This window comes from Microcaecilia unicolor, chromosome 2 (assembly GCF_901765095.1).
Source record: "Microcaecilia unicolor chromosome 2, aMicUni1.1, whole genome shotgun sequence".
NCBI lineage: Eukaryota > Metazoa > Chordata > Amphibia > Gymnophiona > Siphonopidae > Microcaecilia > Microcaecilia unicolor.
This window is the reverse complement of record NC_044032.1, coordinates 365,323,147-365,335,617: the sequence shown is the minus strand read 5'-3', so window position 1 is coordinate 365,335,617 and position 12,471 is coordinate 365,323,147. Positions and strand designations below refer to the sequence as shown.

Genomic DNA, 12,471 nt, shown 5'->3' with positions numbered 1-12,471 from the left:
CGCACAGTTAGCCATAGAAAGTGCTGGTTTCAACTGCAGGCCTTGTTTGGCAGCTGAGGGAATGTTAGCAGTGTGAGGCTGGTGGCTGGACACCACAAAGGCAGCGCTCTCTCCATGGCAGTGCAGTTAAAGGCAGGCCATTGTGCAGCCTGTTCCGCATGCTGCATGGTCTCAGTGCACAGCAGCCTCTGCTGTATGTGATGAGGGAGAGCCTGAGCAAGGCATGGAACTGGTATTGGGGTTGCCGCTGGTGGGGGTTGTGTAGCCAAGACTCAGGGGGACTGCTGTTGCTACAGGACTACCCAGGGAGAGCTTTGGAAGGGCCCTTGGGGCCAAGAAGCCTCGTATGGCCATGATGGAAGACCTAGAGGTAGTCCTTTTCCCTTAGGTTGGAGCCTCCCTGTACAAGCCTTCTCAGGTTCCTCTGGGGGAGGACCCTTCAGTGGTGCACAATTTTAGGTGCCAAGAATTACCAACCTTGAGCAGGTTCTGAAGCTGTCGGAGGACCCTCCTCTGGTGACAAGGAATGGGAACCCACTGTTAAAGGGGGTCTGGCGGCTGGCCCAGACCTTTCCTTATGAGAATTTGAAGGAGCTAGTGGAGGCAGAGTAGCAGGCCTCAGATTCTTTTATAGAAATGATTAGTAGTACTAATTGGGTCAGGCCATAGCTCGCTTTTATCAGCGCCCCATGGCAGATCTGGAGTCCTTTTGGGTCCCTAAGGTGGATGTACTGGTAACAAGTTACCAAGAAGACAGCGATCCCTGCTGAGGGTGGGGTGGCCCTTAAGGATCCTCAGGACTGTTGATTGGAGGTGCTTCTTTGAGGTGTCTGCCTTGGCCTTACAGGCAGCCATTTGTGGTGGTTACATTGAGCCTGTTTGGTGAGCTGAGCATTTCCCTGACGCACCAGCTTGGTGTTCCTCACTGCTTCTGATGTTTGGAGATGGGCACTGCCTCAGAGATGCTCTGTATGACTTAGTCTGAGCTTCTGCGAAGAATCTGGCCCTGGTGGTAGCTGAACATAGCTTTTCATGGCTCAGGAATTGGGTCAGCAGATGTGGCTGTCAAGGTTCGTTTGAGTCTGCTCCCATTCCAGGGCAAGTTGCTCTTTGGACATTGGAAAAGCTTGTTAAGAGCTTGAGTGAGAAGGTGCCTTGGCTAACAAAAGAGGTCCCAGGCCAAGGATGCCTGCAGGAGGTGCAGGGTAGAGGACCCAGGACGCTTGGTTCTGGAATAGAGGCCAGTCTTTTAAGTGGGGGAGATCTGGGGGTGCTGGCTGTCGGAGCTTCCCAATGAGGTTTCAGGGGGCCCAGACTCTGCAGCTGTTTTACTGGAGCTGGGTCCTAGATAATGGTTATGCACTGTAATTTCATTTTCTCACGTCTCCTTGAAAGTCCATTCAAGGTGCGAGCTGTGTGTCAAACCTTGGAAAGACTTATGGCTCTGCAAGCGGTGGTTCCCATTCCTCTAGCCAAGAGAGGTTCTAGGAGATATTCTATTTACTTGTGTCCAAAAGGTACAGCCAGGGGGGTTTCTCATTTCCTTGGATATGTTGGAGGAATACCTTACTATATTCTGCAGGATCATCAGAACTTCCCCATTTTAGGTTTGGGAGAGCACTACCAGTTTCAGGTGATGCCCTTTGGCCTGGCTACAGTGCTGCAGACCTTTTTCCAAGGTAATAGTAGAGGCAGCCCAGCTACAACAGTAGGGTGTCTTGGTGCATCCCTACCTGGACAACCAGTTAGTCCAGGCGAGGTTGTTGAAGAGCCACAGATCGTCATCCATCTGCGCCAACGTTTAAGTTGGGTGGTCAATGTGCCCCAAGAATTCACCCCCCCCCCAACAGTACTTGGGAGTATCTGGGGGGGGGGGGGGGGGGCGGGGCACTTAGACATATGGGATGGCATAGTGCATTCTAGCAGTGTGGATCCTGACGGTTTGGTTCCAGGTTAGTAAGCTGCTTGCAGCCAGGAGTCCATCCATATGAGAGGCTTTGCAGGTTCTTGGATCCATGGTAGTGACCATTGAGGTAGTGCTATGTGGGGTAAAGGGCTCATATGAAGCCTCAAGTCTGCCCTCTTAGTGTGCTGGTCTCGGGTGGAAGCACTTTTGCAGGGTTTGGCTGTGGGTGGCTAGTGCACCTTGGCCTGCAGTAGTGGCTGGACAGCATCTGAATCTGGGGCATGCCTCTGGACCCTCAGGCCTGGGTTCTGGTGACAACAGATGCTAGCCTGACCAAGTGGGGCACCCATTGTCGGGGGCTAGTGGCCCAGGGAAGTTGGTCGGTGTAGTCCCATTGGTCAACCAGCTAGACTCAAAACAATCCATTGCGCTCTTTGGCATTCAGCAGTTGCTGCAGGATGTTCACGTCCTTTCCGACAGTGCTGACGGCAGTCTCGTACATCAGTTACATTCTGAGGCATGTGTAGCAGGCACTAGCAATCTGGAGGTGGATTCTGTTGTCATTGTCTGGATCAGGGGGAGTGGAGCTTGTTTTTGGGTTTTTTTTTCTTCCACAGTAAATTATCACATCATTGGTGACTATAACCAGCAAGAATTTAAAAGGCAATGGGCAATACGAGTTAAGTCATAAAGAAGCTACTCGCAACCCTGCAGCAAGTTCTTCAAGGCTTCTCAAGGTCTATATAAGTGGGCAGGTCAAAGGTCACTTCACTTAACACACTTCAAAACAATACAAAATGATCTTCTATATATATAAAAGGCAACCCCAACGTTCTGAAGCCTCCACGGAAGTTGAGGCGCCAGAGATATCCGGTGTGCCCTGGAGTGTCTGCACCGCCCTCGCGTCAAAACGTCATGATGTTGAGGGCGGAGCTATTGACACTCGAAGGCCGAAACGGCCCACAGCGAACAAGGCAAGTAGCTTCGAGGGACGGAGGGAGGGGGCCCCTTGCTAGCGCCCGTTTCATTCCGCTCAAACGGGCATTTTTTCCTACGGGTGCCTCAACTTCCGTGGAAGCTTCAGAACGTTGGGGTTGCCTTTTATATATATAGATAGAATATTTATTATATACAACTTAATACTAATAGCTGATTCTTGATTAAGCCCATGTGGTGTCACTATCGAATCTAAATTTGTTAATTTGTCCAGATTGCCATCTCCGCCAGACATGGTTACGGTTTTTACAGTAAGCCACTAAAGGTTTCTCGGAAATCCTGCCTGCAAGTTGCATTTTGTGCTCAGTCCTGGTTTTGATCTCTTTTTTTTTTTCCAACCTATAGCAGTCCACATGGGCAAATATCCAGTGGCATATTTATTCCAGGTGCATGTGTTGCATACACACCCCCTATTAAGACTGCCCCTTCCTCATGCCTTAAAATCATCTCTCCAGTCTTTACCCAGGCAGTGGCACTCTGCACCCATGCTTTCTCCAAACCCTCCCACCTCTTCTGACACATTTCCTGTCCTGTGAATGGCTAACAGTTCAGAGAGCCCAGCAAGTGAAGTTGACATACTGGGGGGGGGGGGGGGGGCACAGGCACACTCTGTACAACTTCTACTATGCTGTTGCAAATATCAACATAACTTCATATTTACAGTTGGTGAAATGTCCTTAACTTTTCACCAGTTTTGAGATGTATAAACCTTAAGTCTTCAGACTTATTTCTAAATCACATTTATAAGCATTCACTTGTAACTAGTAAGAGGGCAAGAAATATACAGGAAAAGACCAATAAAACATTGAAAGTATTAAACACTTCCTTAGACCCCCAAATGGGGGGGGGGGGGGGGGGGGGGAAGTAGCAGGAATATAAAAGAAATTAAAGACCAATTTGTGTAGCTGAATTTGAAGAGATTGGAGAACTATCATTTCAAGACTCCGTTTCAGTATGGCATCACTATATAGCTTATTTTGATAACTTATTGTCTTTCCATTTATAAATGGTTGAATAGAAGAGACCATATGTTTCAGATGAGCTATGATAGATCACAAATACCCTCTTTAGATAGTAAATTTCTCTAAGTGGCATGAATAAGATATTACATTATACAAGTCATCTGTCATTGGGGAAAAAAAACTTGCCCTTTAGCCAGTTAAAAGGAAACACTTGTTCCAGGAAAGAAGAATACAACTTACATTTACATGTTATGAGGTTTTCAGGAAGATATGAACTGAAATATTTCTCTCGTACATGAGAAACTGGTATGCACCACCTTCTGTGAACAAACGTCATATGAGATTGTTCAGACACTTCATAGGTATTGGCATGTGATCCAAGATTATCACCAATTCAGATAAGAAACAGATGGTTGCATACAAGAGAACTTGAAAGATGCTACACATGCTGCTCACCATACCAACAGAATTACTGAACATTACCCTTGTAATAACTTCTCTGCTTGTTGCAAAACTCTGAAGACTAAGTTGTTCATATCTTAGTTTTGGGATGTGTAGACATATTACAAACTATAAATCTGAAGGAGTTTTATGGTAGGTATGTGCCCTTGTGGACTACTGTGTTGGTAAAACAGATGGCTTAAAATCAGGATTGAGCACAGATTTCTGAGAAGCCTTTGGATCACTGTATAAACCATAACATGTCTCTGATAGTTGAAATTTCTGGTTGTCAGGAAACCTGTTAGAGGTGGGAATCCAGACAAATTACAAGAACAGATTTTATTAACATCTGTATTCTATGATCAAATTAGGGAAGAGGGGGGAAAGGAAATGGGACTTATACCGCCTTTCGGTGGTTTGCAAATAGATTCAGTGATACTTATTTGTACCTGGGTGAATGGAGGGTTAAGTGACTTGCCCAGAGTCGCAAGGAGCTGCAGTGGGAATCAAAGTTCCCCAGGATTGAAATCTACTGCAACAAACCACTAGGCTACTCCATAAAGGGGACTTCCTGCTCACCTATAAACTTTCACTGGGCTTTTACATAATCAATATTTGGTACATGGTTTTTACATTCATTTATTAGTAATTGTATATACCTTAAAAGGCAGCGTGGCATAAATTTGTATTTTAAGTGTGGTGGTTACTGGTTAATCTTAAGCGACTTTGACCTGCCCACATATGTTGGTTTGCTGGAGAAATTTCTGCAGAACTGTGAGTAGCCTCTTATCGCTGCTCTTAATTCTTATTGCCTTTGAAACCTTGTTAGTCACTGACTTGATTTGGTAGGTTTAGAGCTTAGCCTGACTGTTCCTTTTATTTTACCTCTAAAACTGTCAATTTTTGTTTGTACAAGCTGTACACTCGCAGATATAATTTATTCTCCCAAGCTTGTTCACTCTGATTCTGGCCACTCGTCATATCCTGGCAACATACGCATTTTTTTGTTTTAATTGGATGCTGCTTAATGCTTTCATTATATTTTTTAAATGGTTCAAACTACACAGATGCATTATGTGTCATTCTATTTGTATGTGAATAACTGAAATTTATTTTGTTTTGTCCTAAAGTGTTTAGTTGGCACCAAACCTTACATGCTATAATAGAATAAGTTGGTCGGATAATAACGCAGGGTATAAGGTGTTTATACACATCTCTAGCATTAATCATGCAGGACATTTTTGTAACAATATTGGGTATGGTAACAATTTTCCTGTTATGAACAGTCCTAAATTAGGCTTCCTGCCCTTACTACTACTACTACTACTTAGCATTTCTTCTGTCTGTACTGTCAATAGGGTACACTATTGCACTGTTTCCCCTCCCCATCATACAAGGGGAAATTAATTTGGCCTGCCTATTCCTATTACAGGTACTACTAAACATTTCTAGAGCGCTACTAGGGTTACGCAGCGCTGTACAGTTTAACAAAGGACAGTCCCTGCTCGAAGGAGCTTACATTCAATACTTTAAGCTGTAGCTTCAAAACAAGGTACAAAATGCAGGACAGCATAAGTGTTCTGCTATAGTGCATCTATTTTGTTAAATTGGCCAGCTCAAACCAATACCTTTTATCTACTTCCGTTTTCATGAAGCATGGTAAGGTGAATGTAGTGGAGCACCAGATCACTAGCAAATGAAACGTAACACAATTTAAAGCTCGCAAGCCCTACTTGATTCAGTAAGCTGTCATGAATTTTTAACTTAAGGCTCAAAAGCTCCTTTGCGCTTAAACTTTAAGCAAACTCCACTAGTTCACTTCAAGTGAAGAATACGAAACTTGTTCAGCTGATACTTAGCTGCTGCCTTTAGGTGACTGACTTAAGTGCATAGCTGTGGGTGCTGAATAGTGAGTACCCTAAGCTTAAGTGCCATTCTCAGGATAAAGCTAGTTTTTGTGTACATTGTATACATGGCACCAATCCTGTTACTGTAGAATAGCAAAATGGTTCAGGTTTTGGCAGAAATATGCAGTGAGGTATCACTTTAACAACCAATAGTGTTTTATGTACATACTAGTAAAAAAGGCCCGTTTCTGACCCAAATGAAACGGGCGCTAGCAAGGTTTTCCTCATTGAGCAGTTGCCTGTGAGGTGCGATGCCCCCCTCCCGGCACCAATCACCCACGGCGATGCATCCGGCCGCAGCCATCCGACCCACCATGCCCATCGCACCCACCTTCGCGTTGGTTTGGCGGCGGGGGACCCGGAACCCCGCCACCACAAGTCCTGTGTACTGAGTACGGCGTCATCGTCGGCGTTGGTAGCTGTGCAGGGCGGAGTTCTGTGCGTCTGACGTCCTGCATGTGCAGGACGTCAGACGCACAGAAGCCCTGCCTCCACAGGCTAGGAACGCTGAAGATGACGCCGTAGTGAGCAGACAGGGCTTGTGCTGGCAGGGTTTTGGGTCCCCTGCCGGCAAAGCAACGCAAAGGTGGGTGTCTTAGGAGGGGGTTGTTGCCGGGGGGGGGGGGTGCTGGAGGTCATTGTGTTGAACTGCAGCTTTAGGGGGGGGGGGGTCAACCGTTTAGGTGATTTTTTTTTTTCCTGCCCTCGACGTCATGACGTTTGACGCGAGGGCGGGGCACGGGTCTGTGGGGTGGCTTCACCACCATGAATCCACGAACCGTTCTGGGAGACTGACTTCAGTGACGTCAGTGTCTTCAGAACGTTGAGGTTGCTTTTTATTATAGTAGACAATCTTCCCAGTGTTAAGTGCTGCATTGTTGTCAAACAAGAACAGTACATTTCTGCAATGGAAAGCTTAACCTTGCAAACTTCCATATCTGTAATGACACACTTGTGGTCCTCTTACAAGTAATATACAAACGTACATGTCTTGCAGTTCTAAAGCCCCTGTTTCTTCTCCCCCCTTTTAGTCTCTTGTGGTGAAGGCATGCACAGATGTGATGAGAAGTGCATCATGGAGTCATTGCTGTGTGATGGAAAAGTAGACTGCCTTGATAGAACCGATGAACCAAGCACTTGTGGTAACTCAATAGTAACTTCTGTATATCGTTCTGCTTTCCCTGCTTTTTGGAAGGCTTGCCTAGCTCTTGCAGTGTTTCCTAAATCAGGGTTCCCGTAAGGTAAAGTATGCACATACTTTGTTCATCCTACTCACGTCCACCTCGTGTCTTTTTACATGTCTGTTTCAGGTCCTTCATTTTCTCCTCATATCAAGCTTTCATTTTCTTTATTGGTGGACAGAATTCTAATTACTCTTTGTCAAAGGGTAAAGTGACACTTTAGTTGGCAATAGTATTTCTGACAAGCTTTTGTCAAAAGATTGAAGGTAGAAATTGAACAGAATCCCAGGAATGCTCCTTCCTATGGGTAAGTCAAGGGGCGCAGTATGCATAGTTCAGGTGTGCTGCTTTGAAACTACAAACTAAAAAAAAAAAAAAAAAAAGCTAAACTATAGGTGGCTTTCAGGGCTAAGCATATTCACTTTTTACTTTGAATAATTGGTGTTTATACTATGAGTTTGCTTGCAACACTGCAGGCAATAGAGCTATTACCCTGACTATATTGGCTACATATACAAAACCTTGCACAAATGAGCAAAGAGACCACTCAGCACTAGGACTGAATCTTGTTCCAAATATCCCAGAGAGAGGGTTGCTCAGGGATGCAGTTGCTTGACTTCTATTTTCAGGCTGAGGGCTTTAAAAAGTGTTAACTGCTACAGCTTATGGCATCTAATTATATGTAGGAAATCCCTTAGTCTTCCCTAGGATTATCTTGCTTTATGCCAGGAGTGGGTCCCCTCTCCTTAATCTCATTCCTATGCTGGATATCTGCTTTGAGTGACCAGATGGGTAGGTCGCTCCTCTGTCTTTTGCCATAAGAGTAGTATAGATTGAGTCCAGTAGGGACAGAAAGTACCTGCATAGAATATTTGTACCACAAAAGGGCAGTATATCAAGTTGATGACTCTTTACCTTTGATGTAATACATAACTTAATGCATGATCCAACTTTTCTAGTTCAAATCTTAAAAGTTCTTACCCTACTGCTCAAGGGGGGCTGCTTTTGTCTAGCACTTACAAGGTCTTTAGTCTTAATCTTGTGACAGAAAACCCAGAGCTAAGGATCTATCCCTCACTGTAGAGTAATACTGCTCCAGATATTGAAAACAAGAACACACAGCACAGTGGAATACAAGGGCCTGATGGTCATAGGATTTATACTCATAATTGAGCTAAGCTCATAAATTGGGCCTCTTTGAAAATGTTATTAGGGCCAAGTAAATAACTTTAGTGAAACTTGAGTATAAAGTGGGTGACAATACAGGTGGATTTAGGGTAAAGCTGAGTTTTAGTACTGATTTTCAACACTAGGCTCAAAACTAGGTAAATAGCAGGAGGATCCATAATTTTAGGAGCTTAAATATAAGCTAAGCTTGGCAGAGAATAGGGCACAGATTTGAACTTGGTTTTTTAGTATCTGGGCCCGAGAAAATGGTGATCTACAAACTACAAAAATACTACGGAAGCTCAGGATCAATTGAGGTTCCTCGGGGGGGGGGGGGGGGGGGGGGTGTTGGGTCACATGACTCAGCCCACACTACATTAAATCTTTAGGCACCCTATTTCCCTAGTTAACTCCTGATACTCTGGTATTCACAAACTCCAACCTCTTTTGACAAATTATGCAGGTAGTAACTCCCCCCCCACCCCTCCGGCTATACTGGCTTTGCTCCATCAGACACCCTTAATTCCTCACTACACGTGTTCATTTCCCATCTTGATACTGTAATACTCAGATGTACTGTTTCCAAATCCTACAAAACTCAGCAATTAGTAATCTCCATCTCGCATATTGCACAGACTCCCAACAGGCTTGTGCTTATCTCCTGAGCAGGCCTGAGTACTGCCTCCTATCTTTTTACACCCCCCCCCCCCCCCCCCCACGGTCTGTGGAATAGCCTACCTGTGTACATCAGATGGGAACTATCCCCAGTCAACTAAGAAAAGACTGGAAAAGTTTTTCCAGATGGCCTTTCCATCCACTTCTAGCTAAACAGTTCCAGTGGGATGGCATTGTTCTATCCCACTATTCCCTTCTGTCTCCCCCCCCCCCCCCCCCCCCCCCCGTATCTTGTTTGATTAGTTGTGATGGAGGTTTTTATGCTTTTGAAATGTTAACTGCTTTGACCTTGCCTTTAGTAAAGGCAGTATATCAAATTGGAAAATAAACATTCACTTTCTACCTACATGTTTATCCTGTCTTGAACTTCCTTGTTTGTTTCTCTCTCATGCACCTACATTTTTCCGTTGTAAGTTCTGCCACATTGTTTCACTGAACTATATTCCTATTACTTTTTCCATGCAATCTCTCCACAGGTTCTTTTCAGACAGCCATCTTTTTGGGGCTAGAAAGGCTGCTAGGTTAGTGGCGAGTATATTCCATAACTATGTAGGTTTTGGATGAAAACTTGGGGTCTCCAAGAGCGCCTAGTAATAGATTAAAGGCTGAAACCTTAAGTTTGGTTGTTCAATGCATTAGTAACTATAGAATAGTGTTTATTCTAATATAGCATTTGTTCTTTGAAAACTTCACTGCCTGCTATACTAGTGGGCATAGGCTAAGAAAAATCAAGTCTTGTGTACATTTTTTTCCCCCCACTTAGGTCGCAATTGTTCGTTAGGCAATGGAGGCTGCATGCAAGTGTGTGTGAATACAGCTTGGGGTGTAAAGTGTTCCTGCAATGCTGGATGGGAGCTCCAGGCAGATGAACACAACTGCACTGGTATGTTTAGTATGACTTGCTTTGACTTGCTTTAATTTGCTGTACATAGCTATCATTTTTTTAAATATACCTTGATTAACTTACCAGCCATTTATCTGGATATAGTCAACTAGATCATGACAGATTACTGCAGTTTAGTAGCTGGTTTCTAGTGATATGGCAGATAAGGAGAAACATCTAAATTTTTAGTGTAAAGTGGTGACCATGAAGTTTTCAGTTCACATAGTCTTCAAAAGGAGATACAGGTACACAATGCTGAGTTCTGAACCATAAAAAAAAAATCTTGGGAGTCCTTGTGGATAGTACTGAAACTTTTAGCTCGGCAAGCTATGGCTCCAGGCTTTCTTTAAAAAAAAGGAATGGTATTTCCCCTTTTAAACTCCAAGCCAGCTCTTTGCCATCTGTATTCTATGCCTAATCTTTCCCACAGCCCTTTAAGTCAGTTTGAAGCTGGCGCCTTCAGACCATGGGCTATGCTGGAAAATTGGGAAAGGGTAACTCAGCCTAACCCAAGCTAGGTGGACAAAGGAAGAGAACTATCTGGGGCTTTATGGGAAGTGGGGATTAGAGGAAGGTAAAAGCGTTCTCTGGGTATCTGGAGGAAGCATGGGGCTGGTATACTAGTGGTGAAAGGATGGAAAGGGATTGAAAAAGTAGTTGCAGAGCATAAATTGGGGGGGGGGGATTGAGATAAGTAAACATCTTGGATAGATTTCTTGGGGGGGGGGGGAGTTTACCACTTGCCCCATACTCTAGCTGCTAAAGGCTCTGAGGGGCTGAAGACTGGGAGAGTAGTGCGTGCTGGAGTAGTGTTGAGCAGTATCGGAGACATTGAAGGGGAAAGCAGGAAAGATACTATGGGTATAGGAAGACAGCCATTGGAGGGTCAGTGGCATTAGGGTCGCATGTGATAAAAATAATCAGTGTTTACTGCAATTTTAAGTGCTATAGAGGGGCATTTTCAATTACATCTAAGTCCGACTTTGGACGTTTGGCAAAAAACATCCAAAATCTGAATAGGAAAGGTTATTTTCAAAGTCTTTAAAAAAAAACTGTTTTGAACAAAGTTTTGTGATTTGAACGTTTTGTCCATTTTCAAAGAAAAAAAAAAAATCCCAAGTTCAAAATGCACAAAATCAAGCCATTGGGATGTAGGAGGTGCCAGCATTTTTAGTAGACTGGTCCCCAGATATCCCAGGAAAGCAATAGGGCACCCTAGGGTGCACTGCAGCATAAAATGCCCCCACTACCCCCTTACGGAAGAAGGGGGGCACCTATATGTGGGTTCTGGTGTGTTTTGGAGGGCTGTTTCCTCCAAGTGTAACAAGTAGGGAGAGGGCATTTACACCTGTCTACAGTGCACTGCACCCACCACTAGACTATTCCAGAGACCTACATGCCGTTCTAATGGACCTGAGCATAACATCTGAGGTTGGCATAGAGGCTGGCAAGTAATGTTCTTAATCACATGTTTGGGGGTGGGAGGAAGTTAGTGATCTCTGGGGGAGTAAGGGGAAATCCCCCCCCCCCCCCCCCCCCGATTCTCTCCATTTAAGGCACCTTTTTATGCCACCTTCAATATAAAAACAGGTCTAGCGCAAAACAGTGTTTAGTCTTGGACGATTTTGTTCTGTTGCACTGTAGCTGAAAGGAACGCCCAAATCCCACCCTTAACATGCTGATGACACAAAGTTATTCAAAGTCGTTAACTCACAACAGGATTGTGAAAACTACAGAAGGACCTTATGAGACTGTGCGGCTAAATTATTATTATTATTTTTTTATTTGTAACCCGCGCTTTCCCACTCATGGCAGGCTCAATGCGGCTTACATGGGGCAAATGGCAGATGAAGTTTAATGTGAGCAAGTGCAAGGTGATGCATGTGGGGGAAAAAAAGAACCCAAATTATAACTACTTCATGCAAGGTTCCACAGGAGTTACGGACCAAGAAAGGGATCTGGGTGTCGTCGTCAATAATACACTGAAACCTGCTCAGTGTGCTGCTGCAGCTAGGAAAGCAAATAGAATGTTGGGTATTAGGAAAGGTATGGGAAAACAGGTGTGAGGATGTTATAATGCTGTTGTATCGCTCCATGGTGCGACCGCACCTTGAGTATTGTGTTCAATTCTGGTCGCCACATCTCAAAGATATAATAGAATTGGAAAAGGTGCAGCGAAGGGCGACTAAAATGATAGCAGGAATGGGTCGACTTCCCTATGAAGAAAGACTAAGGGCTTTTCAGTTTGGAGAAGACGGCTGAGGGGAGGCTTATAAAATGAGTGGAGTGGAACAGGTGGATGTGAAGCGTCTGTTCACGCTTTCCAAAAATACTAGGACTAGGGGGCATGCAA

General features: G+C 44.5%; 1 protein-coding gene across 2 annotated transcripts in view; it reads left to right on the top strand.

Annotated features, from left to right (window-relative positions):
• Nucleotides 1–12,471, top strand: part of LOC115463769 (low-density lipoprotein receptor-related protein 1-like) — a 282,424-nt gene that overhangs the window by 42,818 nt on the left and 227,135 nt on the right. For both annotated transcript variants that reach the window (XM_030194533.1, XM_030194532.1), the window contains exons 5-6: nucleotides 7,244–7,354; nucleotides 9,999–10,118. In XM_030194533.1, the coding sequence (XP_030050393.1) occupies nucleotides 7,244–7,354; nucleotides 9,999–10,118 (231 nt within the window). The remainder of the gene's footprint in view (nucleotides 1–7,243; nucleotides 7,355–9,998; nucleotides 10,119–12,471) is intronic.